Source organism: Plectropomus leopardus, chromosome 5 (assembly GCF_026936395.1).
Source record: "Plectropomus leopardus strain MGB_pleo_1.0 chromosome 5, ASM2693639v1, whole genome shotgun sequence".
NCBI lineage: Eukaryota > Metazoa > Chordata > Actinopteri > Perciformes > Serranidae > Plectropomus > Plectropomus leopardus.
In genome coordinates, this window is record NC_142180.1 from 27,679,156 (window position 1) to 27,694,955 (window position 15,800).

General features: G+C 39.5%; 1 protein-coding gene across 1 annotated transcript; it reads right to left on the bottom strand.

Moving 5' to 3' along the window:
- Positions 1–11,659: 11,659 nt before the first annotated feature.
- foxq2 (forkhead box Q2) lies at positions 11,660–14,358 on the bottom strand. The gene is made up of 2 exons (XM_042484096.2): positions 13,564–14,358; positions 11,660–12,886 (listed from the first exon to the last, which is right to left on the bottom strand). Exons 1-2 carry the CDS (start codon positions 14,068–14,070, stop codon positions 12,512–12,514), a joined length of 882 nt encoding a protein of 293 aa, XP_042340030.2. The 5' UTR covers positions 14,071–14,358; the 3' UTR covers positions 11,660–12,511.
- Between the last annotated feature and the right edge of the window lie 1,442 nt (positions 14,359–15,800).

The window sequence follows — 15,800 nt, forward strand, 5'->3', positions numbered from 1 at the left end:
CATCAGTGTACAATAATGAATATTATATATACAATTTCTGCCAATTTAAACCTGCCCTAAATAAACACGGCCAAACTCGCTTTCCAAAACCAAAACAATTCAAGCCAAAAACAAAACTCAACACCTACATCGAGCTTTGCATGGAGAACACCCGCTACAGGACATGTAAAAGGCCGATAAGAGCAGGACTATCCTCATATGTTATCCCCATAAAGTCTGTTGGTAAACATTTGCCACACAGAGTATTAAAGGGTTGCCAGTCATGTTTTGAGATATCTGTTCTGTAGATAATATGAAATAGCAAAGAAAGTGGTCTTTGAATGTTCCCATATGGTCTAACCGTTAGGATTCATAGTTTTCACCTACAACTCCCAGTATGTGAAGCTTGCATTGGTCTTAAGGTCTTCCATGTGAAAATAAAAACTGCCGTGTATTATTTTAGGTGTGGTGGTTCAGTTCCCAGCTCCTCCAAGGCTCATTTCAAACAGTTATTTAGCAAGACACTGAGCACTAACTTTCCCCCTAAACGTAAGTCACTTTGGATAGAAGCTGAAAGACACATTAGTCTCGATTTTCCAAATTGTAATTTTCCAGTGCTGTGAGCACCACAAACTAAATTCCATTCACCTTCATTGTACCAGGGTGACAGCAGAAATCTCATAGGTGGACATTTTAAGACCTAAATGAATAAAGCAAAAGCCACATGCAAGGCTAGATACCAGTGGAGCTGAGTGAGACCCTTTAAAGCTTTAAAACCAAACCAAGTCAAATCAAAGCCAATAAAACTTCACAATAATTCACCTCACTTAACCAGAATAGGATCTGAATGCCAGTGGAGAAGCGTAGCAAACCAAAATGAACACCGTTGAAAAGGAAACGATAAGAGATGACTTCATAACCAGTGAAATCAATCTTAAGTTGTTTTGCAACATATTAACTGTGGCTATGTTTACTTTACAGAGCTGAATGCTCAATCCCAATTTTTCCCCAGATTTGATCTTTCTGCCTCCACTGTTCACATTCATGTTTGAACTAACCAATGAACTATCATCAGTAACTATGTTTACCTGCACAAAATATTATTTTTTCTCCCTATTCCAAAAAAACGATGTTCCTACTAAGCTGTATACATAGTAAATGAAAATGAATATTTGACTAATATTCTTCTGTGCATGGAGCAGTGCATACTCTTATTTTCGTGGCCTTGACATGTCGTTTATCATGTCAAAATATGGATGAGTGGAATAGCTGGTGCTGCTTGTGCCATTTTGCTGCTTTGCCATTTTGCTGCTTTGCATCAAATGCACCAACTGAAATTTTTAGGGATTTAAGGGTCCAGTGTATAAGATTCATAGGGTTTAGTAGGATTACAGATTGCAACCTGCGGGAACTTCTCCCGGTTAGAATTCCTTCAGTGTTCATTGTTCTGGGTTATTTTACCGTGAGCCAAATTATCCGCAGACGTTTCTTTCTCTTCTAAGTAAACAAACTGTGATCAAAACCACTAAAAACATCAACTAAATCAGTTTCATGTTAAAAGTAAGTGTTTTTACGGCACTGCTCATAGCAGAGGGGCCTCTGAATATGGTGGCCGACCCAAAAGTAGGTTTCTACTGATGTCAGACTTGTTTGGCTGTACGAACACAGCCTCTCTCTTTCATTCCTTCAACCACCTTCTTGAAAAAGGTTAATGTTTCAGTTTTTGTGCATTTCCAAAATCTTTATGATATCTAAGTCCTTCTTATTGTTTAAACATAGCTATGTTGGTTCTTCAAACCAGAAATGTTAGCTTGTCTTTCGGGCAGCTCCACAGCCATGCAAACTGTTGGCGTGTTGGTTGGTGAACAACGTATCCATGACAACACATAAAGCTAAACCGTGGCCAAAACAAGGTGTGTGGATCACTCTTAGGTGTCTTCTGGAAACACTTCCTTTGTGTTGTGATGTATTGTAGTGCATTTTTTCAGTGTGTTGTGTTGTGGCATTTGCAGCGCGTTCTCCTTTGCATGTGTCTTCAAATCGATGAAGAACTTTCTTTAATTTGCTCGTGTTTTGTCTATTTGCATGTTTTGCAGTGCATTTTGCCTGGTCAGACACCCTAGGATGTGATGAAAAAACACACTTTTCTCGATATGATCGCATGGGCATGATCAGAAATGAATCCATTTCTGTGTCAGCACTACTCCGAAAAAAAAATCATAAATCTGTGGCCCATGAGAGCAAAAACATTATATTTGGACCACATTGTGAAATAACGAAGAACTACTTAAAGAAATAAAGCATGCCTTTGACAACATGTATTACATATATAACATATATTGTGTGCTTCCTGTCTCCTCAAAGTCAATCTGAGAGACGTATGCAACAAGCAATTCTACACATTTATATATGTGATCGTTGTGTTCAGGCTGATAGAAGCTGTGAGGCAGTAAAGTAGTGTTGTGGTGTGTGCACAAAAGTGACAATGTATGTCGGTGTGTGTTCTGCCGTTTGTATGTTGCACTACACCACCTGACAGGTGCAAAGCCCTGTGGGATGGCACTGTTGTATCTTGCACTTGGCTGAACATATACAGCACATCAGAGGTGTAACAAATCCATTCCTGACTGCCAGAAGAGAGTTTCTGAGCCTGTGAACAACACATCTTCAGGTTTCCACACCTCACAGCTGATGTGTGTCTGACACACTGACGCACGCAGATGAAATGTAGCCTCGCACAGAACGAGTGCGAATTTGAGGAGAAAGGATGGGATTTGTGAAGCGAGTCAGCGGCGTGTGAGTGTGTGTGTATGTGTGTTTCTGTGTGAACCTTTTGTGTCTCAATGGCGTCTTTAGAGAGGTTAATCAGAGGAGAGGTTGAGGAGAGTGTCAGAGTGCCAGGCTGGCTCCGGTGAAGAGTCCTCGAGCCCTCTCTCTTTCTGTGTTGACACCTCTTAACCTCAGTCTATCATCTCTCACACTCACACACTCCACTTCTATTGACACTTGCTACCCCGTAGCTCTCCAAAGACCCGAGGAGAATCCACTACAGTGATTGTCCGTGAGAGGGGAGCCTTGAAGCATGCAGAGAAGAAAGGATTATATAACGTGCCGACATACAGATGTGATCGGATTTAACGGCATCTTTTCATTACGTTTCTGGACGGATGAAGGAGAAAAATCATAGACAGAATAATAGATTGACAAATTGAACAAATGTGTCAGCCCACGACAAAAAACGCTGAATCCTCACATGCATCAATTTGTAAATTAATCTCTCCTTTTGTCTTCTCGCACCAGGAAGTGTACAGATCTGATTGTCCACCACTGTCACTGGCTAGTGTAAGTGGGGTCAGAAGCCCGGGGTCAACTGAGAAGAGGGCAAAGGTCGTAGAGCAGTGGGTCTTGTTAAAATACCTTTTAGCCTCCTTCAGGGATATTATGTAATGGCTCTGGGAATAGGTTAGGTTCCGGCTTGACTGTTAAGTTGCGGACGCTGGATGATATATGTGTTGTGCTTTTATGTCAGATGTATATTCATTACCCTTTTTAAAAAATCAGGATGCAAAGGAAGTGCTGGGAGGTCGAGAGGGGTCGTGTGTAAGAGGTCGCGTTTATGTGTTTTTGTGGAGTGTCTTTATTTCGGGAGGAAATGATCATCTTATGTAACACCTCCGAGGTTCTTTGTGTTACTAATTAACATCTTTTCTTGTTTTTTTTTCCTCGTCGCACAGGCTCACCCAAAGAGAGAAAAACTGGGTTGTTCTGATCAATATATTGGAGAAATTTTAATATCAATACAATGAGCGCGCTGTCTTCAATCTTAATTTTTAATATGGTGATAATAAGTGTATTAATTTTCATAACTTTCTTTCAATAGCCCTGGAATATGAGCGATGGTGGCCCATTTTTCCACAGCGGATATGCATCTCTCCCCTCTGCGTCGCCATTGATCACCCGCGTGCTGTTTCTCCCTCTCGCTTTGTCCTCCAGTTTCTCCCTCTCTCCTTCCCCTTCACACCATTGCACTGTAAAATTCATCCTTATTCCCCATTTCAGCAAGCTAACTATGTGCACTACCTTTTATCAGTCCAGAACTGTTAAATTAATAAATTGATATTGACGAGCTATCAGCCGGGGGGATAAATTATTTGGGAGCACAAGGCCAGGGTCACATGACTTTTAGTACCCACGATTCTGTAATTATTCCCCATGAGAAGGTGCATCACCCCCCCTCCCCAAAGAAATGAACAAACATGCACACACACATGAAGAACTATAAATATCCCCACATACAGCGGATTGCACGGGCCATGGGAATACTGATGATCATTACTGCTATCATAACCGTCATGATACTGGATGTTCGCCTGCTGCAGATTCTATCATCACGATTTAAAACTGAAAAGGACGAACATGCTGCAGCTGCATTGAATGCAAATGATATTGAGCCTTGCATTACCTTGAGTGTCGAGCAGGATACCTGCTAAGGCGCAATGCAAAACAATAGGATACACCTCCTGCAGCTGAGGGTCTTCGCTCTGTAATAAATGCAAATTAGAGGTAGAGCTCACAAACTGGGAGGGAGGTGAACACTGCAGATGAAGGGGGCAGCGAGCATGTCAGAGTGCCAATCATGGAAGTGCTCTTGTTGCCCTCCGGCCAATCGCTGACCTTTTGACCCTGGCCGTGGCCGAAATGTCAAAGGTCACCCACCAGGGTCAGTGCAGATCACTGCAAGGCCCTGGCCAGGGATGTGTCACCATGGCAACCCTCCTCTCACTATAGGTGGAGAGATGGGGGGTGTTATGCATTGTGTATGCTGAAATCATGCACACACAAACACACCAGGTTGAGCAGCACATCTGTGCTTTTTTTTTCTTTAACTGGAGTACCCCCAGTTGGTTTCCAGTGAGCTAACACACAGCTGGGCAAAATCCAAAGAAGCCTAGCATGTACAACTGTGGTTTTCCACATCCACATGAATTATTTGGCCAAGGTGGATACACTACAGCTATCATTCTGCTCCATCATAGGGGTCAAATTGTTTCAACATTGAACAAAAACTTAAACGCAATACTTTTGTTTTTGCTCCCATTTTTCACAGGTTTAACTTTAAGATCCAAGACTTTTTTTAAAGATTATTTTTGGGGGCTTTTTGCCGTTATTTTATAGGACAGCTTAAGCATGAAATGGCGAAAGAGAGGGGATGTCATGCAGCGAAGGGCCGAGGCAGGGATCAAATCTGCGAACGCTGCGGCAAGACCGTAGCCTCTGCACATGGGGTGCCCGCTCTACAGACTGAGCTACTTTTTTTTTATTACACTCAATAGATATATATTTCTCTGAAATGTTGGCACAAATTTTGTAAAATCTTTGTTAGGACTTCTCCAAGATATCCATCCACGTGTCAGGTGTGGCAGATCAGGATGCTGATTAACAGTGACGGACATTAGTAGTATAGTTTTTTTTAGTATCTAGCTTTACTTGAGCAATATTTTTTTGGAGACTAATTATGACTTTATTAGATTTGAAAGATAAATATTGTAGTTTTGACTGCAGTACATTTCTATGAACGCTCTTGTTACTTATTACATTTGCTTTGAAATCAACATATTTTTTTTAAATCTAAAATGCAAAAGTCTATAAACTGGCACCATGCAGTTCTGGAGTGATATTCCCGTACCTCTACCTTACATATGTGATATTCAGATTAGGCAGATCATCGGTAAAGACATACACGGATATAGAGGAGAGGGTATCAGCAGGCGGTTATATTGTGCTGTTTGTTGTTTTTGGTGTTAGTAATGGCTACAGCAGCAGATGGAGATGATGGATGTGGGGGTTGTTGAATTTTTAAAAATGGTTCTAAAAGCAAGTCATTGCATTAAGAGGGTTGTTTTAAAGTTATTAGATTCTATAAGTGTACTGCTACAACATACAACAATGCGTTGGGATTTTTAACAAAAGTACTTTGAATACTCAATGTTTTTAAAAGCAAGTATTTCAGTACTTTAACTCGAGTAATAATTTAACTTTGAAGTAATATTTGGCCAGGAGTATCTATACTTTGACTTGAGTGGTAGAGTTGTGTATTTTTTCCACCGTTAGCACACAGGTGTGCCGTGGCATGGTCACAATAAAGCCCGCTCTAAAAGGTTCAGTTTGATCACACCAAATAATGCCACAGATGTCAGTTTTTGATGGTGTGTGCTGATGCCATGCTGACTGAAGGAATTTCAGAGTTTTTAGCTCATGAACTGAATGCTCGTTTCACCACAATAAGCCATCTCCAATATCGTTTTTTTTAAATTTGGCTGTACACCCAACCAGCATCACAACCCCACGAGTCGTTTACAATGACTGAATGCCATCAGGTCAAGACCCCGGTGAGGGCGATGAGCACGCAGATGAGCTTCCCTTCCTGACATTTTGTGCAGACATTGTTTGATTGTGTTCAGGTGACTGGTCTCAGATGATTGTGCAAGTGAAGATGCTGGATGTGGAGGTCCTGAGCTGGTGTGGCTGCAATTGTGATGAGGGTTGGGTGTACTGCCAATTAATGGAAACAACATTGGAGAGGTCTTATGGTCAGGGAGTGGTCATTCAGTTCATTGGCAACAGCTCTGGTGGACATTTCTGCAGTCAGTATGCCAATGGTGCACTCCTTCAAAACTTGTGTCATTGTGTTGTGATCAAATGGTACATTTTAGAGTGGTCTTTTATTGTGACGATCCCACAGCAAACCTGTGTCGTTTGGCCTGGGTTTCTGAGGCTTCAGCGCTGAATGTTTTATAATAGCCCTAATATATTTGCTATAAATATATTTTTCAAAATTAAGAATAGGCGTAATTATTTTTTTAAAAAAAAGCTCTGTATCTTATCATTTGTCATACCATCCATACTTTACTTGAATGCATGTGCTTATATTCTGCAACTGTCAACATTTATGCATACATTCGAATATTTTTCTAAGTCTAGTCATAACATTTAAAAGATCACATTTGGAAAGTATTCTGTACTTAATACATATTACTAACAAGTACCAATATGTTTTTCATCACAATTCCTAATTTTGAAAAAAAAAAGGGTAAATGAAGTGCCAGAATGTGATTTAAAAAGCATAAAATAGAGCTTGTTTAGTAAAAACAAACAAACAAACAAACAAACAAGCAAAAAAAAAATCCAGTGGTATCTCTCTGTACAGCCCTAAACTGTAATATATATATATATATATATATATATATATATATATATTAAGTTAATGTCCAGGCTGCCTTAACTTTTTAAGTTGATGGAATTTTAGAAGTCAAGTTAAGTTAATTTTGTAATGATTCAACTTGTCTTCTCAAATTGAGCCAACATAATAATTTAAATCGGCCTGAACACTAACTTAAAAAAAAAAAAAAAGAAAAAAATGTTAAAACAAATACTTTATTTTGTTTAGTGTGTAAGGTCTAGGCTAAGCCCCCAATGTCCTGAAATTCTAGAAACGCCCCTGTAATATATCTATTGAGTGCTATTGAAAAAAAGTGTTAGATCATAGACTTAAACCAATGAAAAATGGGAGCAAAAAGTGTTGTATTGAAATTTTTATTTAGTATACAAAGAAGTATCCGAAAGGAAGAAATTTGGGAAATTTTATCAATAATAACTGTGGGGAAAATATTTCAAATGTGTACATTTCGGATAAATAATGTAAACAACACGCCATCGCATGCCCCATACCTTTTATCAACAGGAATACATGACCATGGGTTTAAGAAAAAAAAAGAAAAACTTCCATTCAAAGGTAGAAACGGTGCTTGATATATTCGCTTGCACCTTGCGTCATCTAGTGGTGGGATCGACCCTGTTTCTCGGTGCTGCTGCTCGGCTCCTCAGCGCGCTGAAAGAAGGGGGGAAAAACCCCACTAGTCTGGTTTTGTCTCCGGGGAGCTCCGGTCGATGCCTCGTCCCACCATATGTCTGATCGCAGCTGCCAATCAACAGGTCAACGCGACCCCGGGGAGGCAGACACTGGTGGGGAGAGATCAAACAGTGGACCTCGGGGATGACAGATGCAGATAGAAAAAAAAAGGCAATAAAACATTGCTTCAAAGATGGCAACGGTGCACTAGGAGGCAAATTATTGTTAACAGTAATCTGCAGAATAGCGCCTCGCATTCTGATCGATTGACTATTATGGAGCCTTTGAAGCCGAGGTAACGCCAGGCTATTGTTCATGGTGGGACACAACCAGAAAATAGCAGCTGGTTTGGAGTCAACTATAGCGCTTCCTAAGCCTTAAATACTACTTACTTCTATGCAATCATGCTTTCTAATAGACTTGCAATTTGGACTCCTCCAGGCTTTGGGCCCATTGAGGGTTGTTCTACATGTAGTTGCAGTTGCACCAGGATGAAACCTACATTTCTGGGGGGGCAAATTGGGTAAATAAAGTTTTAAAAAACATAAATAGTTTATTTTCTTTATGTCCTTTATTGTCTATCTTTATTTTATTTTATTATTTTTCCAAGGAGTGGTCATAAATGCTTTTATCTTCTTCATCCTTGGTGTATGCTTATTATTTTTATTATCAGACCTTTTATTCTTTGTGATCATAATTTAAAAAGTGCAGAAACGTTTTATTATTCTTCGTGTAAATGTTTTTCTACTCTTTTAAAAAAATGTATTAACTTAAAGCATAGGTTTAGAGCTTGCATTTGTAGAGGACTTTTATTTTGGCAAAATTAAAGACATTTAGACCATAAACTGATACAGAAAAGGCAAAAATTGTTGTACAGAAAGGCCATTGTGTTTCTTTTATTCTTTAGGAAAAAAAAGTATGAAGTTATAGCGTAGGTGTTGATCACTGAAGTAGGGTTGGGGGATGGGGTGCAAGGGAAATGCCCAAAATTAAGAACATACATTTGTAGAGGCCTTTTATTTTAGCCAAATTATAGACATTTAGACCAGAAATTGATTGATTGGTGCATTAAAATTCATCAAAATGCAGGAAATTAAGCATTTGATTCTCAAATATTCTGGCAGATGACACACAAATCCCCTGTTTCACATGTTAAAAAAAATGTGATTTGTAGGTTTTAAACTGCTTGGAGTTATTTTAATGAAAATAAAAATTTGGGAGTGCTGCACTGGTTCAACAAACTAGGTGTAGGTGATTGTAAAAAAAAAATAAAATAAATAAATAAAAAATCAGGTGCTCTTTATGGATAGGGCAAATAGTCATATAAAAAAAGCAATGACCTTCCCAGCTTACTCGTTGTAGAGGTCAATAAATTGATATAGCCTGATGAAGACTGTCCGAAGTTGAAACATGTTGGTTTATCAATGTGAGAAAAAAGTATTTTTAACTATAATCAGAGTGCCTCTGGCTTTTTAGACTGCTAGCCTCTTACCATTGTATCTCTACACTGAGTAAACTGGGATTGGTTATTACTTTTTATTCTTACGCAAAGCATTTTATTGTTTAGACTGCACCCCAGATGTAAAAATCTGATCAATAAATCTTTCTTTCATAATTCTTCTTTTATTTCAGGCATTTCGTGAATAATTCAAGTCATTTATAAGGGAATTAAGGCCATAAATTAAAATTCAAAAATTTTATCTAAGACCTTTATCTCATCATATATTTAACTGTTTAGGAGTGACTATAACCAATGTCACTGAATTAACATCTTATTCAATAATACAATCATGAAGAGAAAAGCAGATTGCTACCAAATAATCTACGTTATTCAGTTAATTTTATTTGTAAAAAAAAAAAGACGCGTTGGTTAAATCATTTCTACACTGCTGCTCGTGGATTTCATTTCACACAATATGAGCTACAAGTTTAAAAAAACAACCTTTTCCTTTTTTCTCTGTGTATCTCTTTGATCCATCTACAGGTTCAGGCTTCATCCTATGTTGTGTGAGGTGTTGTATGTTCAGATCAATGAGATACATGTAAGCTAACAGGAATCAGCTTTGGAATGCACGCTGTAAATGTGCGGCATTAAAACACGGCCATAATGTTTCATCTCCGCCCCAGCAGGACTGATCTTCTTACCTCACTCTCTGCTAATCAGGAACAAATCTTTGTGCCTTAATCTACGGCCCCCTGCACCCCTCCGCCCATCTCATTAGATTAACAAAATGACATGCACATATGAACACACACAAAACCACACACACACACACACACACACACACACACACACACACACACACACACACACACACACACACACACACTTACACACAGCCAATGACCTCAATCTCACTCACCTAGAATAGTTAATTACAATTTTGTGTGAGTTTGTTGAACATAAGTGGCATTATTTACAGTATTTTAACAGGAAAAATATAACTTTAAACATCTCTTTGTGGTAAATCTTTCAGTTTCTCATATATTATTTCAAATTTATACAACAAAGGACAAAAATCAGCAAAAAGCTTTACAATAATTTTGTTATTTCGATAATTGTGTGCGTTTCTGCAAGTGTTTCTGCAAACTCTTGCACGTGGGTGTACTTGTATGCCTGTGTGTGTGTGTGTGTGTGTGTGTGTGTGTGTGTGTGTGTGTGTGTACAGCAAACATATGCAACCAAATTAAAGCCTTAAAGCTGGTGAATTGAAGAGGATTTGAAGCGGAGAGCAATTCATGGGAATTAAGCAAATTAGGGTCTCCAATTAGCTGCCGACATTGAATAGGAAGATTTGGTGAACAAAAAATTAATTAGATGGATTTGTCATTGTTCTAATGAGCATCGCCAGAAAAATAGCACACCCTCTCTCCCTATCTCTCTCTCCGTCTCTCTCTCTCTTAAGCTTTATCCCTCTGACATATTGTTTGTCGGTTTGGAATCTAATTTCATGTCAAATATTGCCTTATTCAAATATTCAATAATTTGCAAATAAGAAGCCCACATGAGCCGAGACAAACAAACTTCAGAAAAGTCAATGTATGACCTAATCCTCTTAGGCTGGAGCACTGTGGATGTAAATGCCAACCTTTGCAAGTCAGAGAGGAATTTCACTATTGATGTGAGAGCCGGACAGGTAAAAATTCACTTCATCCTTATTATGGCAGTATTTTAGAGTCATGTTGAAACTGAACTGTTCCTGGTTTAGAGGCAGTTATTATTTTTAGGGTGTCCCCTGGTTTTTGTTGTGCACTGTCTTAATTTTGACAGTGACTTTGTGTGGTATATGTTTTATTATTTCAGTATATTTCTGCCCCAACTGGATCTTCTTAAGAGTCCCCAAAAAAGCCACTCCCACCTCTTTCCAATAAATCAGCACCCCCTCTCTCCCTGCCTCCGTCCCTTTCCTCTGCTTCATTCATCCCTGACCTCCCGTGGTCCCCCTCTTTCTGCAGCAGCGGTTATGGATTACGCTGTGTGATAAGCTTCCTATTTCTTGAAACTATTTGGGATTGCTCAGATTATCTGGCCTCATATCCTTGGGAGTCGGCTTTGGAAAGCCCGATTTTAGTCTCTTAAGGCAGAAGATTTTGCATCCTGACAGCTTTGACTAATTAGCATCTAACGCTGGGTGGTGCTTTAGCATTGGGCTCACTTTTAGTACAAACTGCTGGCACGGGCACACACACACACACACACACACACACACACACACACACACACACACACACACACACACACAAATCACAACTGAGGCACCTCAGTAGAAACATCACAAGACGTTTAATTCAATATGATTTAATGATATTATAACAAAACATTGTGTTTTTGTTGTTCTAAAAACACTCAGCATACAGATAAAAGAAGTGCAGTAGCTCTATAAGATTCATACATTTCATCATTCAACACCCTAAAATCTCGGGCTGACCCGATTGCTTTGATCCTTGCCATGATAATCAACTTCCAAATAAGTATTGAAATGCTCTGTTTTTCTACCACAACCCCCAAATCCCAAATAGCTCATTAATTTCGAAATAGTAATCCAACATAAGCCATTATGCATCAACATTTTTGGGACTCCGACAGTTTGACTATCCTTGACAGGCGATATGTTACAAAGATGTCGAAAAGCGTCTGGAATAGTTCAAAATTGACATAGATGACCTCCTCATGTGCCAGATATGCCAAAGGAAAATGGCATATCACGTATCTACAGCCAGCTTGGCAAATTACCTAAAAACTCTGAGTAACAGATTGGCTTACAAAGTATTCTTTCCCTTTGCTTTTATGCCTCATGTTACTGCAACCTGCATGCTAACAAAGTGGCTAATTTTCACATGATTTTAGATGCAACAACTAAAAATTGATGTTTCAAAAGACGTCCTTTCGTCACTCGTCCCATCTGGAAGCTTTGATTAACGAGAATATTTCTCAACGAAGCTTCAATGCCCCCAAACTGGTATTCAGGACTACTAAAGTCAATTTTTTGCCAAATGTGTTGGCAGAATATAATATAACATCATCCACATCAATTTTAACATCAGGTCATGACATATTTATTAAAAAACTAAAATTTCTCTTTCACCCAACAGGGCCAAACTTTAAGTACAAACTATTTGCTCTCAGGGAACAGAGGCGTGTCGGCTTGGGTGGAACCCCACTTGTGGCTGCATACTGGGCCACGGCCAGTAGAGTCTGGGTGCCAAGCAGGACAGTGGGAGTGTTTGGGCTTGAGGGCAGCACCAGTACGTTGTTCTGTGGGTCCGGGCGAGAGCTGGGTGGTAAGGGGAGCTCAGGGAGGAAAGGGGAAGCTGTCCTGCCACCCTGCGAACCCTCCGCCGAGCCCTCCGGCAGTGGTAGTCCCCTTTAGAAAAGTCCTGGTAGTTTGTGGGGTGAATCGCCCAGAAGTGGCCTTTACCGTTGTCACTGCGGCCCGCTTTGATGAAGCAGTCATTCAGGGACAGGTTGTGACGAACGCTGTTCCTCCAGTTTTTATCCTGTTGGAGAAACAAAACAAAAACAGCTGAAAACAAAAGCCAAGTAAGAGGTAAACAATGTTTGTCCCCAATTGGAAAATTAACATAGGTGACGGTTAAGTATCGCTGATCCTGCTCAGGATGTCACCTTGTCCTGTTGTTGGCAGGATGCTCCATAGCGTGTCAAGACCGTATATGATCGCAGTAAGACACAACACCCTGAGTTACCTTTTTAGCACGTCAAACCAGTGATCAACTTTAATCCACTAGGCTATGTCCAATCTGTTGTTGCACCTGGTAAAGGCAGAGGCGGTTTGCAACCTAGCAACAGGATTACTTTATTTGTGAATTCGCCAACAACAAGATCATCTAGTGTCCCCGCGAGCACCTAATTGCCTAACCACTCAGACAGATTACGTTTGCCAAGTAGGTCGTCTCACTTGTGAAAATGGCTGCCACATTATTTTTCGTCAACTGACTGAAACACGCTGAAATCTTGAGGCAAAAGCGTTCTCGTTATCCGTCTCATGATTTCCTTACATGACTCATTTCAAAGCAGAGATCTCGTGCATTGTAGTTTCACATGACACCCAGTTTGACTTTCTGAATCGTCCACAGCTACTAGATTATGTTCTTAAGTGCCATCTATGTTGCCGAGGGGTAAAAAGAAAAACACAAGAACATTGACGTGAACATACCTTGCTCTTGAAGTAAGGGTAGTGGTCCATGATCCACTGGTAGATGTCACATAGCAGCAGTTTCTTCTGCTCTGACGCCAGGATAGCCTTTGAGATCAGTGCGATGTACGACTGGTTTGGTTTGTCCGCGGACTTCTCTGGACTGCTGCTGGTCGTTGTGGTGGTGGTCACTTCCTCCTCCCCCTCCTCCTTTTGCACTTCATCCCCCTCCTCTTCTTTAACCTTCTTCCCTTCAGTCTTCGCCTCTGACCTTTGTAGCCGCTTCTCTTGTACCTCAGAGCGAATCCCCACCTCTTCGGGTTTAGGATTCTGATGATTTAGCATGTTGTTCGCCGTCTGCTCTGCTGTACGACTTCCTGTCGCTTCTTCTTTTGAACCTTTGACTCCTTTATTGAACAGAAGGTAGTCAATAGTGAAGCTCAGTCCCAGTCTTTCTCTGCCGCTGCCGCCGGTGCGGCTGCTTCTGTCCTCCATTGTCATCTCTGAATTAAGATATCTCAGACTCATTACAGAGGTTTTATTGGCTCCAAACTGACTGCTGAATAAGTTTCTGGTGATAAATGAAAAGTCTTTCTCCAAAAAGTCCACTCAGAAGTTTGTGTCTGAGTTTCTCAGCATGGCTATTGTCTTTTAAACTGCTTCATAAACTCAACCCCGCAATGCCTCTTGCTTCTTTCGCTCAAGTCTACTGTTGACAAGATCACAGATAAAGATGAGCCTCTAAACTGTTGTTAACCTTGATGCGCTCACGAGCGACACTATCTCAACCTGTGGAAATGACGTCACTCTATTAGACTAAATGTGGCTACTTTGTATAGCAACAAAAAATAAGTTAATGTTTTTTTTCCCCTCTGTGATGAACCAAAAAAAAACAAAACCTCTTTCTCATTATCTAACAGTCGTTTTGCTCCTGAATCAAAGAGTTGTGCCTCACGGTTGCGAAGGTGTCCCTATATATATGACTGTGAATTTATCCCTCACAGAAAGGGGCCAAGAAGGCACAGGGGTGGTCCGGGTGGGGGGTCCAAATTTAGGAGGATTATTTTTATTAACCCAAGCAAATCTTTGTAATTACGGGAGATTAAACACTCAAGATTTAGTAAGACGTGGTGTGCAAAGGATGGATGCTGCAAATCAAAGGCCTTTTAGATACCACTGTTATCCTGTTAATGGTGTTTTGTCCATCCGGATGCTGTCCAAAGAATCACTTCAATTACCATAGAGCAGTAATTAATGGGGCAAGTTTTGGACAAAACACATTCAGTCGAGTCTCTTTTTTTCTGGAAAAAGCACAAATATACTGTGACACGGACAGGTAACAGAACAGTAAAGCATACTCGACTGAAGAATTAAATTCCCATTTTTGATATGACTAGCTTTAATTTGTGTGTCCTGTGAACTTTATTCCAATTTACACCAACTATTACAATAAAAGAGATTTCTTTGTCATTGGAAATGGTAACGTTTTTTAATTTACAAATGTATACTAATATAACTGACACTGTGTTAACTCAAAAAATATAATCCTAAATATCTTTTAAGATCCATCTCAGAGAGCAGTAACAAAATGCCCCTGCACTAGTAAATTGTATTGTATTATTCTATAAACTTAAATGTCTAATAAGGTTTTTTCCAGAGTAAATTTCCTTCAATTTAAGACAACAGTTATTGACGTGTTAGGACTCTAATACTGATTTATCTCAGTGTTAAAAAAGGGGGTTACTTCTTAAATGTTAATGTTTGTGCTGTGATGATGTTTTAATGCCAATGAATTTATTTTTTCAGTTTTAGTTTTCTCGGATTTTTAGCAAAAATAGAGCAGACTTGTTATAAAATACAGGTGAAACATCATGTGAGTCACACTTTTAAATGGTGACATGACCTGTTTTTTCAATTTGTGTGTCCTTCGACTTGTATTCTAATTCGTACTTACAAGTATTATAAGAGATTTATTTGTTGTTAGCAATTGGAAATGTATATATATATATATTTTTTTTAATCTACAACAACAGTTTAATAATATAACTGATAGTTTTTCTTTTGCTTGTGATTGAGTACAATGAGTGGGCTATAATATTTGACATTTTGTAAGATCCTCCCAGGGGTCAAAACCAAATTTCTTCTGCAACACTAAATTGTATTGTGTTATCCTAAAATCTTTAATTGGTCAATTGTTTTGTTGTTGTTGTTGTTGTTGTTGTTGTTTTTCCCCACAATGTACATTTCCTTCTGACTAT